Raw genomic sequence first — 17,829 nt, forward strand, 5'->3', positions numbered from 1 at the left:
ATGATTTTCTGCATTTGGACAAAAATATAACATCTCTGGCCCCTTAAATTGTCTTTACTTGCATAAGAATCAGAACTTTACTAATTAATACATAAAAAGATACCTAATAAAATTAAATTCAATAAATCTATTTTCCTCAAACCTGTATTTCTGAACAATCTAACTTTATTATCTCACGTAGCGGGGAGAGGAAATGGAGACAGATCTGAAATAACAACAAAAAATTTGCTCAGATGCCCTCTGTAGGCCTCTCACCCTTTTATCTTAGCAAAACTGAAGATTTTTTTTAAAAAAACAAACAGCAATTCTTGGGAGTTTGTTCTATTCTCAAACCAAGCAATATAGAAACATCGTGAAATAACCAAACCTCAAAAACCCACTTTGCAGAAAGGCCATTTCCTGGACAGACCACTCAAGCAAACAAAAAGCAAACTGAAGGAGAAAACAAAAAAACATCAGTTTTATTTTTAACAAATCTAAGTTACTGCTTAATTTTTCACACTTCCTTCTACAGATACCCAGAGGGCATAGGAACCTAATTTGCTTGTTGACGGAGATTCTGTTGACTCATTTGTATCATGTGGGAAGATCAAGAGCCAGGCAGGGGAAACAAGTCATACAGCCGACTGGCAAACACCTAAAGGAATTTAAGAATTGACGGATGAAACATTTAAACCGGTCTGGTATAAACCCCAAGTGAACACGACAATTCCATTCAGACAAAGACTCATCAACACCTCATCAGAACCACCAGGCTGAGTTCTTGTGGAAAGTAAAATTGGGCCAGGAGCACTTGAACGGGAGTCAGGCAGAAACATCTCGCTGCTGCTGGTGTTGGTTTAGATGGGCGAAGATGACCGAGAGGAGTGCAGGTGACCGTCACCTGCTCCAGCAAGAGGGGAGCGTGCCATTTTAAGGTCAATGTCAAGGTTGTGCAGGTTGGGAATGAGATGACAACAAAAAAAAGAACTGTAAACAAAGAGAATGTCGGGAGAGATTATTAGGACAAAATAAACTAGTCAGCAGGGAAGATACTCAGGCCTTCCAGAACATTGTTCTCTGTCTATGAAGAGGCGTGTTCTACCTGGGGAGCCACTTAGCTTCTGCTTTAGTTTCCACCTCCTCCCACATTCCCAGGGTGATCGGTTTGATATGGGCTGAGTGTGTCATCTGTGAAACACTCGACTCAGTCCCCTGTCGCTAAAGCCTATTGGTTCTTTCTCCTCAATGGCTTTTAGGTTCAATCTATCTTCTACTCCTGTGTGAACCAAACTCCAGATGTCACATCCAGATTCCGGTGGGAATAGACTCTTAGTTATCTTCTCATCTATGTACCTTGCATTCTAGTATCTCCTGGCAACTGAAGCTGGATGACAATCCTCAAAACCCCACTTTCAGGACCTCCCTGGTGGCCTAGGTGTTAAGTCTCAGCTTTACCACCTCGTCAGCCTGAGTTTGATCCCCACAGTTTGATCCAGGGAGCTACCCACATGGTGCAGCTGACCTCTCCTGTCTCACCCCCTGCTCCCCTCAGCAGTGTATTTCAGTCAGTTTAACTGTTCTGCTCCCAGCTCTGTCTTTGGTGAATTCTCTCACCCTCCCACCTCTGGATTATACCCCAGTTCTTTTATGCAAAAATAAATAAAAAATCTTAAAAAAAACCAAACACAACAGCTCCACTTTCATGCTAAAGAACCAAAGTATTTACTGATGCCTATTTACTGATGCAAGTCCAAATTCTGCTACTTGTCACCAGGCCCCTCCCCTCAGTGTCTCCACCCAACCGACACAACCACATACCCACAGATCTTGCTCATTCCACTCTGCTCTTTCACTACTTCTCACCTTTGTCCGTATCTCTCACCAAGATGAAAATGAAGCCGTAATGCCTTGTTACTTTTTCTCAACAAATCCTGTCTCTAGTCCACCCATGACCTTAGTCTGAACCCTTTCAATATAAATCTTATTCAACTACAGAAGTTTTCTTAGTTTCTTCACATGTTCCTTGCCCCCCACAAGTTCATTTAAAAGGAGTTTCTTCAAAATAAAATACAGTAACTGCCCCCCTGTAAAGTTTGTCAAAGGCAGCTAACTAGAGTGTCTTCTGTAAGTTTGTATCACCCCTGGTACCTCCCCTGGCCTTGAGAATGCCTGAAATAAGTGTTGTGATAGTGATGCCATGATGTGGATAGGCTTGGGTGAGACATTCACTCTGCCTGGGTTGCTCCATCAATTATTCCAGGTCTCTTGCCTGGCACAATCTACACAAGTCCCGCCTGGGTGCTTTCACTATGCCCAGAACAGATGGGCCTTCCCTACAGGGAGGTCTGGGGCCCTGCCAAAGAGTATACCAGCCTGAGCGTGGCTACCAAAGCAGCAGGCTGCAGTGACGACAGAATCGGTGTCACACTGAGCAGAGGCCAGCCGGCAGGGCGGTGCTGGACAACAAACACGACCTCCTTTATCTCCAAATAGACCGGTTTCTCCTTTGTGCAGAGGAACACCGAAGAAACTCTGACACCTCTAATGAAGATGGCTTGTCTTGGTGTTTCCACCTCATCCACAGCAGGTGCATCTCCTGTCCATCTTCAATGTGCACCTGGTCACTGCAGCGTTCTGAGAGCTCACCCAGTTCTTCAGTTCACCTGCTGTTAATTTCATTGTCCACTTCCCACCTGCAACACAGGGAACCCGCTTCCCACCTGCAACACAACACTCTGCCTGTGGTTTCTGGATACAACCCTCCCCCCAGAGGTCAACTGATAACTTGCAATTTAAGCAACTTCCTTTTTTTTTTTAATTGAAATACCAAATGGGACTCTTGGTGAGGCTTGGTATTTTGATTTATATCAAAATATAAACAAACCTAAAGTCTCATCTTTCATTTGATTGTGTCAATGTTGAATCGCTCATTTAGTCACTTAATGAATATTTATGTGATCATACACACACACCAGAGAAAGGGGGAAAGAAGAGCTAATGTGCAAGAAATTGTCTTCTTTCAAGAATCCTTTGTTCTAGTAGGGAAGACAAATATACAAAAGACTATCGCTTAAGGCTATTTGTGACAAGACCATAAAAGTGACACCAATGAAATCTTGAGACGGCAAAGGTCACTTCTTATTTGGATTATTTGAGTAGCTTTCATAGAGGAAGTGATGTGTAAGTTAGATTTTGAACTTGTCTCTAGAACCTGAGACAAAACAATATGAAACAGTAGGAGGGTAGGATAGTAAGTTGCTGGCTTGACTGGATCACTGGTATGTAAAGTCTTGACTAATTAGGACCAGACTTCTAGGGAATTTGAATATCAGGCTGAAAAGCCAGGCTTTATTTGAAGGATATTGAAAAGTACTGAAAGGTTTTTTTTTAACAACTTTATTGGGGTAGTATTGACATACAATAAACTGCACATTTCAAAGTCCTTGCTTTGATGAGTTTTGGTGTGTGTGTATACCCAGAAAAGAGCACCATGATCAAGACAGTGAACATATCCAGTCACATTCAAAAGTTCCGCTGAAAGATTTTAAATAAATGGCAATCAAAGCAATGCTTTGTGAAAGTATCTCAGTGATATTTAAAAAAAAAAAAAAAGCTCCCTTCTGATAATTTTTTTGAAAGTCTCATAAGCACCTTCAGTGGTGTGTAAAATTTCAAAATGAATTCTACCACACCTAAGAATGAATTGAAAGAGTGGGTAAGGAAACCACAGTGTTAGCCAATCTCATAATAGTATTTTGGGCAGATTGGAAAGGTTAAGTGGTAATAAACTCTTGTAGGAAGAATCAGGACAAAAAGGAAAGAATAAGTGAAAAAGACTAACGTCTGAGTAGGACTGGAGAGAGAAGGGTAAAGCAATAGGAGTTCTGGGCAAGCGGGATGGCAATCTAGAACAGTCTGGGAATAAGAAAGGTATGTTCATAAAGAATTAAGAGTTGTGGACATGGATTTGTGAAAAAGATAAGTCAAATTCAAAACTGTCATGTGAGTCGAGAAGATTGGCTTGCCTTGGAGAGACAGTTGATGGAAAGAAGCAAGTCAATCTAGAATTTTATGAACCCCGATCACTGGAGTGGCAAATTGTCAGTGATGCAGTACTCAAAATATTCCTGGCACTGGGCCTAGCCCTTTACAAAGTATATTGTTTCATTTATCCCTCACAATAATCCTACGAATTAGTTATCATATCATCTCTATTTTAAGATGTGGAAACAAAGGCACAAAGGAATTGGACTAATTGCCCAATGTCACCTGATTAACCTATGTTGTGGCTAAATTGTTAAAAATCAAACGACCTGAATATATTCTTCATCCCTGGGCTTAATCTTGTAGCCAGTCGCTTTACCTCTCCTAGGACAGGGTGGCCCAGCAACAACACATCACCCAGCCAGAGCAGCTTAACCATTTCCTGGAATCCCCAGGGGCACCTTAACCTCAGTCTCCAGATACTACAGGATACTTGGAACTAGATTCACAGTCTGATGCTTTATGGGAATGGAGGGTAAAATAGGAAGCTGGTGTGGCTAAGAAGGGAAAGAAAAGAGATAAAGAGGAGGCTGCTGGCCTCGACATTTATCATTCAATTTATTTTTTTTTGCAGTTTTATTGAGGTATAAGTGACATGTAACACAATGTAAGTTTAAGGTATGCAATCTAATGCTTTAATACATTTATGCCCTGAAACGTGATTACCTCAATATAGTCAGTTAGTACTTTTATCACCTCACAGACTTATATAGCTTTTTTTTTTTCTTTTTTTGTGGTAGGAAATTTTACAAATCAACTCTCTTAGCAACTTTTAAATAAACAGTGTTGTCAACTCTAGTCACCAGGCTGTACATTACTATCTAGAACTTTTTCATCTAATCCCTGCAAGTTGTAGCCTTTAACCATCTTTAACCCTCTGGTGCTGGCAACCACCGATCTGTTCTATTTCTGTATCATTCAGCTTAGACGGTACTTGCTAAACCATAGTAGAAATGCATAGAAGAATTTTATTTTATGAACTGAAAAGCATTAGTCAAAGTGAAAATAGTGATATTGTCTAAGAGGTCAAATACCACAAAACTTAGCATGTTGAGTTTGAGAGTAATGTAAGGAACAAAGGACAACAAGTGTCTTAAATTGGCAGCAAAAAAATTAACTTCCACTAAAGAGAAACATGAAATCGCATTCAGGATTGCTAAACCATTGTGATTTATTCAAGAATAGAGGAAACAGCGTACCTGGAAAATGTCAACTATATTAACAGCACTGTACCTTTGTCTCTGTGCATTTTAAGGAGCCAGATGGCTGGCTGGCTGAAGGGAGGGGATGTGGTTAGTTTGTTAAAGTTTAGCCAAAGCCATAAAAAACAGATATAGCAAAAATAGATATGGCACTGTATTTCTTCTTGACATTCAGGTAAGTGATCTGGCTTAGAGACTGGATGAAGGAGTCTCTACCTGATGATTGCCTACTAATCTATGAAATTACGATGGACAGCTATGAGACACACAGACCCTAGACACTCAGTGCTTTGCTTCCAATCACTTGTTTCTCTATGTTACTCAGGAGTCACGGAGCTCCCTGGTTTTTCAAAGGTCCTAGAGAAAGTGGACTTGAAGTAAATTTACACTCTCAAAGTAAATTCTGAAAAAAGAATTATCCTATCTACATTTGTGTTTGGCAAGAATTATCTGGATTGCCACAGAATTTAAGTTGCTCAAGGAGAAATGTTTGTTTAGCTTTAGAGCAGAGGTCAGCAAACTTTTTCTGTAAAGGGTCAGATAGTAAAGACTTTAAACTTCACAGACCATAGAGTGACTGCCATAGTCATTGAACTCTGCCTTGCAGTGTGAAAACAGCAACATTCACAGACAATGTGTAAACAATTAGCTGCATTCCAAAAACTTAATTTACAAAAAAAAAAAAATTAGACTGACTTGGCCTGTGGTCAGAATTATCCAATCCCTGTTCTGAAGTGATGGTTCTTAAATTCTACAATAACATCAGAATTGCTTTGCAGAACAGGCTAGCCAAAGCCTGGGCCCCAGTTCACCCCTAAAGAATCAGAATCTTTAGGCATGGGGCCTGGAAATTAGCAATTTACAAGGTCCATAAGTGATATGGGAGCACACTTTTATAAACATTTGTGCAGTTAGCTTAATCGGAGCTGGGATGACTAGCTGTCCTGATTGGGGGCAGCACTTCCTGTATCCTGTGGCTGTGAAAATGCTCTTACTGTTCTTTCTCTGGCCTTTCTAGTAGGACAAATGAACAGACCGCTAATTTTTGATTACAACACAGAAAATGCAAAAATAATTCTGCTCAGATGAAGTTTAAATTGTGAGTTTAAAAGGAAATGCTCAAAATAATAAGATTTTACAATTACAAATCTCCCTGAAATCTTCTAGAGGAAAAAATTAGTAGACAAGATACTGATAGAACAAGACTACATCTGATGGACTAGCTTAATATGGAGTCCCTTTCCCCTGTGATATCTCCCACAAAAGCCTGTCCTGTTGCCTGGAATTCTACCATGTACAAAGTCATTGCTTTGGGTCTGGAGGTGCTGGCTTCAGCAGAACCTCAATAAAATTCACACAGACCTCTGTAGACCTTTGGGAATGGCTCCTACCTTTACCAATCAGTGGAAAAAGATTACCCAGTTAAGATCAGTTCTATGCAAAAGAAAGCCGTTTTTTATTTGATCCTTTGTTTTAATTGCCAACAATCAATCAACTCAGTCAGGCAAAGAAGAAGCACTGTGAAGGTTGGGAAACAGCTCCATTTCTTCTTTAGCAGCTTTCCACATGTTCCTAGGAAGGACAGTGAATAACACACAGTCAGAAGGATGATCGTAAGAACTTCCTAAAGAAACCAGGAATGATCTGCAGATACCTCCAGGGAATGTGGCTCTTCCTAAGGCATCTGCTGGCCTTGGAAATGAAAATAGTGCTCCATGAAAGCAGACGTTCTAACAATTACTGAGATGTGGGCTTAGAAAGCCTCCTATAGTTATTACTATGGCACACAACACTAATTGTTTTGTTGTTGTTGTTGTTGTTGTTGTTAGATAATAGTAAGATTATTCTGAACTTCCTCAAGACATATCCAAAGATGTTAGGGAAAAAGACCCAGAAATTTTCCAGGGAATGAAGTGATTCTAGCTGAGATTAGAACTCTACCACCCAGTATACTTTATAGATGATTGTGTGTAGGAAGTGGAAGTAAGCTTTACAGAATTAGCAGCCAACATTTTAGGCAGCATGACTCTGGAGTCCAACACCCACAGGGTGAGCTTCTGAATATTCCCATTTTTCATGGCAAGAAAATCCTGCATTTTCAGTGAAGTAGGGAGACATGTTTTCATGCTTGGTTTCCAACTTACAGAAAGAGTCACGAATAGGATACCAAGTGTAAGTACAAAAAGGGTTCAAATGACGAGCAAAGCCAGGCACCCTGGCATACTTACCCAACCTCCCTCGCCCTTGATGAAATCCCGGATACCACTGTTCTCGTTGATCATGGTTGTCATTGGGGTAACCAGCTGACGTGCTATTTCAGGAGCCTTTTCTGCCACACATACAACAAGTTTTACTAACATTCCCAGGAAGGCTCTCTCAGAAGCTAAGGTGGAATCCTGAGCACACAAGGACTTCACTTTGTCCTGAAGTATAGCTTTTGCCTGGGGACAGAGACAGGATACATCAGTGGAGTATCACTAAAAGAAAGTGCAGGAGGCTACAGGTGCAGGAATCCAATAAAGCCAATGTTTCCCAAAGAGTGGCCAATGTATTTTTTTAAATTTATTTTTTTTATTTATACAAAAGCTGGGATATAGGCCAGAGGCGCAGGAGGATGAGAGGATTCACCAGAGACAGAGTGGGGAGCAGAACAGGCAGATGGAGGAAAGCACTGCTGAGGGGAGCAGCAGGTGAGGCAGGAGAGGTCTGCTGTGCCATGTGGGTATCTCCCTGGCTGGCTGGAAATTGAACCTGTGCTGCAGAGGCTTTGGACAGCTTCACAGCACTGTGCTCAACCTGCTGTGCCACCGGGGAGGCCCATGTATTGTTACATTCTTAGGAGTCAATGGATAAAATCTTCTCATTTTAATATTTTGTTATTTATTGTAATGGATATTAGAAAAACAATTAAGAAACTTATCAAACCATGATTTCAGATATTGTTGCTCAGGATGAACAAAATGATTGAAAGAAAAACAAAATTGTTTGAAAGAAAAATACTAAATACATGATAGTGCGGCTGGTCACATTATGATGGTATTGCTTGAATGACTGAAGTCTGGGAAAATATGAATGTAAAAAAATTAGTTTTTCTTCTTTCTTTTTCTTTCCCTCTAAAATTTTGTCTGAAAGCTATAAAGTGGGGCCAAGCAAGAACTATTGTGCTGTAGCATAGAGCAAACCATGTTGGCCAAAGCAGGATATCAGAGCCCACGCAGCTGAGAAGGGATATCCACAGGAGACTACTGAAAGCTTCCAAATATCATTCTCCATTTTAAAAAAAAACAGAACTCCCTGGAGAATGGCTGGTTTCAGGCCAACACTTGAAAAACACAGGATCTGTTAAAAATGAAGTATTCCAATAATGATGAGACGATGTAAGAAAGAATTCATGACTCTATGATGATATAAAAAATAAATTAGGGGTCTCCTCTGGTGGCGCAGAGATTGAGCGCTGGGCAGCGAGGCTGCCCACAGCCTCTGCAGCGCCAGTTCGTTCCCCGGCCGCCGGCGAGGGTCCCACCAAAAAAAAAAAAAAAAAAATTAGTAGGGCCTCCTGGGTGGCACAAGGGGTTAAGACTCAACCTACGAAGCTGTCCGCAGCCACTGTAGCACAAGTTTGATCCCCGGCCAGGGAGCTACCCACATGGCGCAGCAGACCTCTCCTGTCTCGTCCACTGCTTCCCTCAGCAGTATGTTTTAGTCAGTCTGCCTGTTCTGTTCCCCACTCTGTCTCTGGTGAATCCTCTCACCCCCCCTATACCTCTGGCCTGTAGCCCAGCTCTTGTATGCATAATAAAATAAATCTTTTAAAAAAAGTTCCAACAACTTAAAAAATAATAATAATAAAATAAATAGGTTGAAATTTTGATGAAGTAAGGATATTTACACGGTTTCACAGTAAGTCCCTATGAACTACTTATTAATTATAAAATGGAAAATAGTAACTTTACAGTAGAGCGGACTTGCAGACATCTTCAGCGACTTGAATTAACATCAAGAAGGAGACAAGCTAAAGCCTGTGCCACTTGATGAAACACAATGAAAACACAGCAATTTCTGTGCTATTTCTATCAAAGGTACTACCAAATTCTGAATCTATCCAAGAGGTAACAGCAAACAGACCAAGTGAAGAGCCATTCTACAAAATAACCGGTCCATAATCTTCAAATTTCAAGGTCATGAAAATCAAGAAAAGACTAAGGAATCATTCCAGGTTGAAAGAGACTAAAGAGATAGGACAACTGGGGCCTCCCTGGTGGCACAATGGGTTAAGCACAGCACTATAAAGCTATTCGCAGTCTCTGTAGCACAAGTTCGATCACCAGACAGCCAGGGAGCAACTCACATGGCGCAGCAGACCTCTCCTGACTTGTCTGCTGCTCCCCTCAGCAGTGTATTCCAGTCAGTCTGCCTGTTCTGCTCCCCACTCTGTCTCTGGTGAATCCTCTCACCCCCTCCACACCTCTGGCTTGTACCCCAGTTCTTGTATGCATAAATAAATAAATCTTGTATGCATAAATAAATAAATATTTTAAAAGAGAGAGAGAGGAAATAGGACAACTAAATGCATTATCTGATTCTGGCCTAAATCTTTCAGCTATCTTTCATTTATCTTTCAATGATAAATGGTATTATTGGGACAACTGGAAAAACTTGAATGGATCTGAAAATGAGGTGATACTTCATCACTGCTGATTTCCTGGTTTTGATGATAAGAGAACATCCTTGTTTGAAGGAAATATAAACATATTAGGAGGTGATGAAACTCATTATGTTGGCTACGCAAATGATCCAAGAGGGAAATTCTTTGTATAAACATGTAATTTTTCTATGAGTTTGAGACTTTTGTAAAAAATAATAATAATGTTTCAGAGAGTTCCCAGTGCAGCAACCCATTCACAGCTTCTGAACCTAGCAGTGCTCCAACAGGGCAAAAATATCACACGCTACCCAGACTCAGTGGTCTATCAAGTCTCTGCAATTTTCCAGAAGAGTGCTGGTAAGGATGGTAACAACTGCAAACTCTCCCAGAGCCAGTGTCTAACCTTTGTGAATACAGAACTCGCTGTATTCACCAAGAATAAGAAGGATCCCAGGACCCTTGCCTTCATGATGAAGAAACTGGACCTCAGTTCTGATGGGCGGCTGGATTTTCAAGAATTTTTGAATCTTATTGGCAGCCTGGCCATAGTTTGCCATGACTCCTTTATGAAGTCCATTTGTTACAGAAGTAAATCTGAGGAGCCCTTGGGCCTGGCCTCCAGACACCCCCACATTTCCTCCTGGCCTCCCTATCATCATCCTTCCTCAAAGCCCACCAGGCAATAATAAAGCAGTATCAATTTTTTAAAACACACAGTGACAAAAAAAAGTGTTTTTAATTTAAAAAAAGGAGATCCATAGCAGGAATCTAGAAAACTTAAATAAGGGATCAGGAAAATGAATAACTATAAGAAAGTGAAAATCAAAATCAACAAAAAACTATGAACCAGAGACACTTTTTGGGGGGTGGGGGCCGGGAGGGGAGGGATTGGGGTCAGAATGGGGCATGTGCAGTTGTATGGGGGAATATAAAAATAAAATTTATTATTTAAAAAAAAATTAGCAAAATGTGACAAAGAGACATGAAGTGACTATGTATATAGATATTTTTTCCAGATACTTTTGAAAAGATGGCGCCTGTAAGCTATCAAATGCTAGGTTGCCACAAGTCTTCCATTTGTAAAAACTGTGCAATAAAGTGAAACAATAAAATGAGGTATGCTTATACTGTGAAGAAAAAAAAAAAAGGAGATCCAGTTATCAACTATCTAAGAAAGTTTCAGTGTGAGTAATTAGGAATAACAAGTTCTGCCTCAATGTGAAGGAGGCACATCAGCCAAACTGAATTTAGTAGAAAGAAAGCATAATAGTTATGTCTATATGTTCTGAGGGTTTTGTGTGTTATGCCTAGTGTGGTTCTGAAATCACTCTGGAGTCAAATCCTCACTTTACCACTTACAGAGTAACCTAATTCTTTGTTTCCCTACTCCCCAGTTCTCTTATCTGCTTATATGCATAGCAAATCCAAAAATCTGAAAAAATCTGAAAAACATACTGCAGACCTGTTGTGTCTCAGGCACTGTTCTAGGTTATGAGGGTATGATGGTGACCAAAACCTGTTAGATGTTTGCTTTGATGGTGTTGTGTGTATATGGGGAGAGATTGAGCTATGGATAATAGTTTCTAAAATGCCTCATAGAGGGTGTAAAAATTAAATGAAAGTAAATATGAAGCATTTAGAATACTAACTAGTACAGTGATGAGATAACATTAGTTGCCATTTTTGATGTTAATCAGCATCTTCTAGAACATAGTCTATGGTTTTTAATTCCAGTACAAAATCCAGTACTACTATATACTACTATCAGCATTCTGTTGAAAAGCTAGATATGGCCTGTGAGTTCCTGTAAGTACTTTGCATCAGACTTGTTAACAGCCTGTCCTTTCTATCTATGTTTCATTGCTGGACCTTGGGAAAAACAAGATCCCACTTCCAGCAAAGTAAGTATTAAAGCAGGTAGATAAAATGAATAAAGTACCTTATCAGAAATAGTGCTCTGTGTCTCTAAGTCCAGCTCTGATTATGAAAATCAGATGGGAAAATCTGAAGGTTGATCAGCTTATTCCAGAAGCTTTCCTTCTGAAACCACTTGGATTTTAATGAACTCTGAAAGAATTAGCAGTTGGGGGAACTCCTGCTGTATCTCTTTTTATGAATAGAAGCCCCCAAATCTTCCACAGAATATTTCTAGTCATCGTCATATAGGAGAAGTGAGAAAAGGGTATTTGAAGTAGGAAAATTTAAAAAAGCAGCAAACAATAGAAAGAAATAAGTAGAAACTTGACCTTTTCCTGCGTGAATTCTGTGATGACAGCTTGTGCAGTAGTTTCCACTTCTTTGTTGAACTCGTCAGCCAGCATCCGAAGGCGACCAGCAATGATGGCCTCGTCAAAAAAGCCAGCCCCTCCTAAAATGGAAGAGACACATATCGCTTTTGTCATAATCCTTGAAGGAATGGCAAATCCCAGGAAACTGGGCACTGTAGAACATTCTTTTGACTTTTACATAATTTTGGCCTCATTCTCATCCAAGAATATCTTCACTGTTCTGTCAACGCCAAGAGAAAATCTCCTTTCACTGAGAATCTCTTTCCTAGCCATGAAGATTTCAGATATTCCTGAAAGCTTAGAGTTACCTTTTGAAACAGAAGGAAATAAGCAAGCATATTCAGATTTGCTCAATGATCTACAATCACCATCTCCGACCAGGAGCCTTACCTGAGTCAGTTTCACAGTCACAGCTTAAGCTCCGGCTAGCAATCGGGGCCTGGGGGTTTAAGATGTCCTCGAGTAGATAGCTTATGATGCACTCAGTTTGCTCCTCAAAAGTTAGGGAATTCTTCATTTTAGATGTTTGCTGCCAAGTTTTGCTTTTCCACACAAGAAGTTTTCAGTAGACGTGTTTCCCTCTGGTGAAGTTTCCTACTGGGACATACAGTCCTAGAGCCGTTCTCACCCTTCCTGAAAAATAGCTGCCCAGAAAGGTGAGAATAGTGTGAAATGCTTAGGCACACAGAACTTATGGAAGACTTTTAGTTCCTTCTCAGAGCCACACCCTTGATAGTATTTAAGGTTAATGAATAACTTTCATTATTAGATAGCCAATTTAGAAGTGAAAAAGAGTTGAGGAAGGTCTTCTTGGGTAATGCCATTAAGAAATACTTCCTGGGCCTCCCCGGTTGCGCAGGGGTTGACCGCTGGGTTGCGAAGCTGCCCACAGCCTCTGCAGCGCCAATTCAATCCCCGGCCACCGGGTAAGGGTCCCACACGGCACACAGACCTCTCCTGCCGCCCGCTGCTCCCCTCAGCAGTGTACTTTGGTCCTTCTGCCTGCTCTGCTCCCCGCTCTGGCTCTGGTGAATTCTCTCACCCTCCCGCGCTTCTGACTGTACCCAGTGCTTGTATAAATAAATCTTAAAAATAAATAAATAAATAAATCAAATAATCTTTAAAAAAGAAAAAAGAAATACACCCTGTTAGGTTTAGTGTATGGTGTAATTTAACGAAAGAAGAATTTTTTTTTTAAAGAGGCATGTATTTTTATTTATTTGTTTGTTTGTTTATACATGCACTGGGTACAGTCAGAAGCACGGGAGGGTGAGAGAATTCACCAGAGCCAGAGCGGGGAGCAGAACAGGCAGAAGGACCGAAGTACACTGCTGAGGGGAGCAGCGGGCGGCAGGAGAGGTCTGCACGCCATGTGGGACTCTCCTCTGGTGGCCGGGGAGCAGCCGGGGATCGAACTGAGACAGGGCAAGCTAGGGTTATTAGGCAGTTTTTTAGGGACAATGCAGGAGGGGACCTCTGAAGAATTTAGGGAGGCTTCAGAGATAAGGACAACCAAAGAAATATAACCAATTCCATTAGGAAAACAAACATGCCAGGACCAAGGACAACATTGTTAATGCTGGTCCTGGTTTCCTTCAGGTGGTAAAGGGAGGCGGAGATTGGAGAAATGGAGAGTGGTTTAATTTATGGTCACATTAGAAGGGCAGCTGTTTAACTTCAATGCAGGGATGCCCATCCAGAAGACTGGGCCATAAATTTAAAGATGCAACAAATGGGGAAAGAGAAAGCTGTTAAATAAGGAACGTGAAGATCCCCCTACTCAGTAGCAAATTAAGTGAGACAGCCGAGAACTAACCAAACCAATCACAAAGAGACTGGGGCAGCTTTAGAATAATGAGGGAAAAAAGGTATATATTCCCTAAGACACGACTCCACTGTGGCTTCCTTGCCCCTCCCAGGCCTGGTTCCCTGGCTTGGGAGTCCCACTTTATTTCTGCTCTTTTTCTCCTCAATAAACTTTTTCTTCTAAACAAACCTGCCTCTTCTCGCTTGCTTGCCTGAGCGTCTGCGAAGTTCCTGCTGCGGCTTCGTGAGACACCAACCTGTGGGGGTCTAGTGGCTGGGGCTCAGCGCTGCCCTGCAGCCTGAAATCCAATCCCGGCTGGGAGACTAGGCCTGACAATTCCGGCATCAGAACCGGTGCCGCAGAGGCTGCGGGCAGCTTCACAACCCAGCGCCCAACCGCTGCGCCACCGGGGAGGCCCAGAAAGAAGATTTTGAAGATACTGAAGAATTTAACTCCTGACTATGGCATTTATTTGCCTCAATCATACAGTGATTATTCATTGAGTACCTATGCATAAGGGACTATATTTGGCACTACAAGTACACAGAAAAATGACATAGACAGTTGCTGTCCTCATGGAACTTACACTTCAGCATGAATGCCAGATATTAAGTGTCCTATCACATAATTTCTTGTGCTTATTGAAATAGTGTATGATTATAGGGAAACAAACCTATGGGGTTAGGTAGAAAGAACTTTTTGAAGCAATAACATCTGAGGTGAGCTCTGGAAGACAAATAGGAATTCATTATGCAAAGAGGAGGAATAAGACCATTTCAGGTTGAAGGAATAGAGTATAAAAAAGCTGGGGAGGGCATTTGAGGGATTATAAATGGGGATAATATGAAGTAATTCACAGGGAAATGATGAGCAGTAAATAAAATAATGTTGTGGAATGATCTGGCAGTATCTGACAAGCAAGAAATATTAAATGTCTCCTTTTAGACCAAGGTCTAGATCTATTTTCTTAATAGATTTGGATTCCATATTGTTCTAAGAGATCTAGGATTAAACTCTTACTCTTACCAATAGTATCTGTCTTCTTAATGTCTTCTTAATGTCTTCTTAATGTCTTCTTCTTACATCTAGTTTTGGGGTCTGGATCTCAATACCACTCGAAACCTATTAGCCCTTCTAGGAAATTCTGACTTGGTGAACTAAAAAGAGATTCAAGCATAAACTGTAAGTCAGTTGTTCCGAATGGAATTTTTATCTTGCAAAATAATGAGTAAAAAACAAAAGGTAAAAACAATTAAAGAAGAACCCCAGAAGGATCAGAACCAATACTGTTTTCTATTCCATTCCATAGAAGCAAGTTATCATAAATTGATTTTTGGACTAGGAATAGCTGAAAAGGGCTATTTTCACTTGTCAATATCTATGACTGGAGCTGAAACTTCAATTACTACTAAGGTTTCAGATCTCTGACATCAGAAGTTCACACTGATCTCTGACATCAGAAGTTCACACTGAGATAATTCTAGGCCAACCTCCTTTGAGCTCACCATTGACAATTTAAGATTCTAACAATACATTTACAACATACTCCTAAAATAATATATAAAAACAAAAAATGTTCTTAAGAAACCAGTCAACTGGTATTAAATAGCTTGTCTAAGTGAAGTGACATTAGTATGTGGCAGAATAAAAATTTAAAACATAAAGCAGAAAGTCAAATCTGTCTTAAATAATACACCTTTCCTTTCAATAATTAACCACCTTCCTCATTTCACTACTGATATGCTTATGGACCATATTTGAACCTAATCTTGATTCCTTTGCATTAACTTGAATAATCAATATTGTAAGGCTATAGAAAAAGGGTGTGTGCTGCCACAGGCAGTGTAATGTAAATTTTTCTGCTTTATTCCTCTTTGAGCCCATACTCAGGAGTTAGATTCTTACAGTTCTAATATTGGACTCCTTTATTACTAAAAATGAGGCCAGAATTTTTTTCACTATTTGCTTCAGTTGCTAAGGCCACAGTTTACTTCCCTCTCCTAAAAGTCTCTCTCTATATTTCTATATCTATATCTATATCTACATATCATTTAAAATTTAATTTTAATTGATACTTTAAAAGTGTCATTTTAAATTAATTCAATTTTAAAACTGACACTTTTCAAAAGCAAGTGCTATTCTGCCATGCCCCTTACATTACAGAAAAGTAAACAAATAGAACTTAATCTTCTAAAAGCTCCCAGTAGTTGGGATCATTTTAGTAACATTTATTCAATTGCTGAAATAGAACTAATTTTTTTAGGTCAATATTTCAAATATAGTCTTTAAATTAAAAAAAAAAAGTCAATTAATTATTTTCTACCACCTACATCCTGTTCCCATGTAACATAAAATTGGCAGAACTTTATACTTTAGTTACTTTAGTAAACACTCATGGTTTAACTGAACAAATCAAAAAAGAGAGAAAGCAATTCTTCCTTCCTTTCCCTCCCTCCTTCTCTCTCTTTTTCTTCCTTTCTTGAACTCTACTTCAACTTCCCAGGGAATCCATGGTCTTGACCAGTTGTTCTCAACTGAGGGTGATTTTGGCAATTGCCCCACCCCCAGAAGACAAATGGCAATGTTTGAAGATATTTTTAGCTGTCGCAACTGAGAGTTCTATAGGCATCTAGAGGGTATAGGGCAGAGATGCTAATGTCATCCTATAGTGCACAGGACACCTTACCTCCAACACCTCCCCAATCCCCTCCTCCAGACAACACACACACACATAGGGAAAAATTATCTGGCCCCAAATATCAATAGTACTACTTTTGAGAAATACTACTCAAGATAAAATTCCATTATTTTCTGTAGTTGATACAATATAACAAAACACTATGGAAATTTAATTACTTAGTCACTCCCAATAAGTATTTTTTGAGTTATCACAATGTGACAGGTACTGTGGAGACGGAATAAAGACAATCACTATCTTTAGAAATTGTCCAGTGAGGACAACTTACAAAACTCAGGCTCTTACTAGAAAACTCAATACCATCTGTTATCTACTTCTATTTTGAGCCTAGTTGAGAGAAGTGATGGTTGAAATATTATTTGAAAAACTTGCAGCCCATTGATGTATCTAGGAAGTAGAAGTCCTTGAATCAAGTTGGATGATATTCAGATCATGTTGTCTTAAATCCTGGAAGAAATGCTCTCACTAAGGTCACTGAAGAAACATGTGAAACCATAACTAACTGCCCTCAGTTGCCCCCTATGGAAATTAAATTTCTTTAGAAATTGGAATTCAAATGTCTCTTCCTCTCTGATTGCCAAGTGTATAATTCACAACTTCTCTTTACTCTGACTGCCAAATCATTACTGAGTTAACTCCAAGGCTCAATTAACCATGGAGAACCTTTGAGCCTGAATATTTGATTGATTCCCCATGCCCAACCTAGCTGTCTTAACTGACAATTTCATTTTCCTGGTTCTGAATTCTCTAGTTATTCATACTTTACCTTCATTTTATTACACCTGTTCTTGCCATAAATTGTTTCAATTAATGGGGTCAGGCATGAATAAAATTAAAAGTGAGGAAGAGCAATCAAGAAACACCTACAATCACACTGCTAGACACATGCGCTTGCTGGGCTGGCGCCCTGAACAAGGCCCTTAATGAAGAAAACTTCCTGAGAGCTCATACTGTACCCAACAGAGAAAGGTAGACAAGGTGTTACTTCAGTAAAGAGGAGAGGAGAGTGAGGAAATGTCCTAGGCAAGAAATAAAAGCACAGAGGCAAGAAAGCCTGGAGCATTCAGGGAACTACAAGAGGTTTGCTTTTGCCAGAACAGAGGGTGGTTTTGGGGAATGGTGAGGCACAACGCGGAGAGGTGAGGTAGAGGCCTCACTAGGGA

General features: G+C 40.2%; 2 protein-coding genes across 2 annotated transcripts; one reads left to right on the forward strand and one right to left on the reverse strand.

Annotated features, from left to right (window-relative positions):
• Window positions 1–6,665: 6,665 nt before the first annotated feature.
• Window positions 6,666–12,789, reverse strand: BCL2L15 (BCL2 like 15). Its single transcript, XM_037499730.1, has 4 exons — window positions 12,552–12,789; window positions 12,120–12,241; window positions 7,457–7,669; window positions 6,666–6,800 (listed from the first exon to the last, which is right to left on the reverse strand). Exons 1-4 carry the CDS (start codon window positions 12,676–12,678, stop codon window positions 6,780–6,782), a joined length of 483 nt encoding a protein of 160 aa, XP_037355627.1. The 5' UTR covers window positions 12,679–12,789; the 3' UTR covers window positions 6,666–6,779.
• LOC119235858 (protein S100-A11-like) lies at window positions 8,577–10,559 on the forward strand. Its single transcript, XM_037499426.1, is given in 3 exon segments — window positions 8,577–8,605; window positions 10,161–10,204; window positions 10,207–10,559. Coding segments are annotated over 3 exon segments (426 nt in total).
• Window positions 12,790–17,829: the final 5,040 nt, after the last annotated feature.

The sequence above is a fragment of the Talpa occidentalis genome, unplaced genomic scaffold, assembly GCF_014898055.3.
Source record: "Talpa occidentalis isolate TD23 unplaced genomic scaffold, MPIMG_talOcc4v2.1 talOcc4.9, whole genome shotgun sequence".
In the NCBI taxonomy this organism is placed as follows: domain Eukaryota; kingdom Metazoa; phylum Chordata; class Mammalia; order Eulipotyphla; family Talpidae; genus Talpa; species Talpa occidentalis.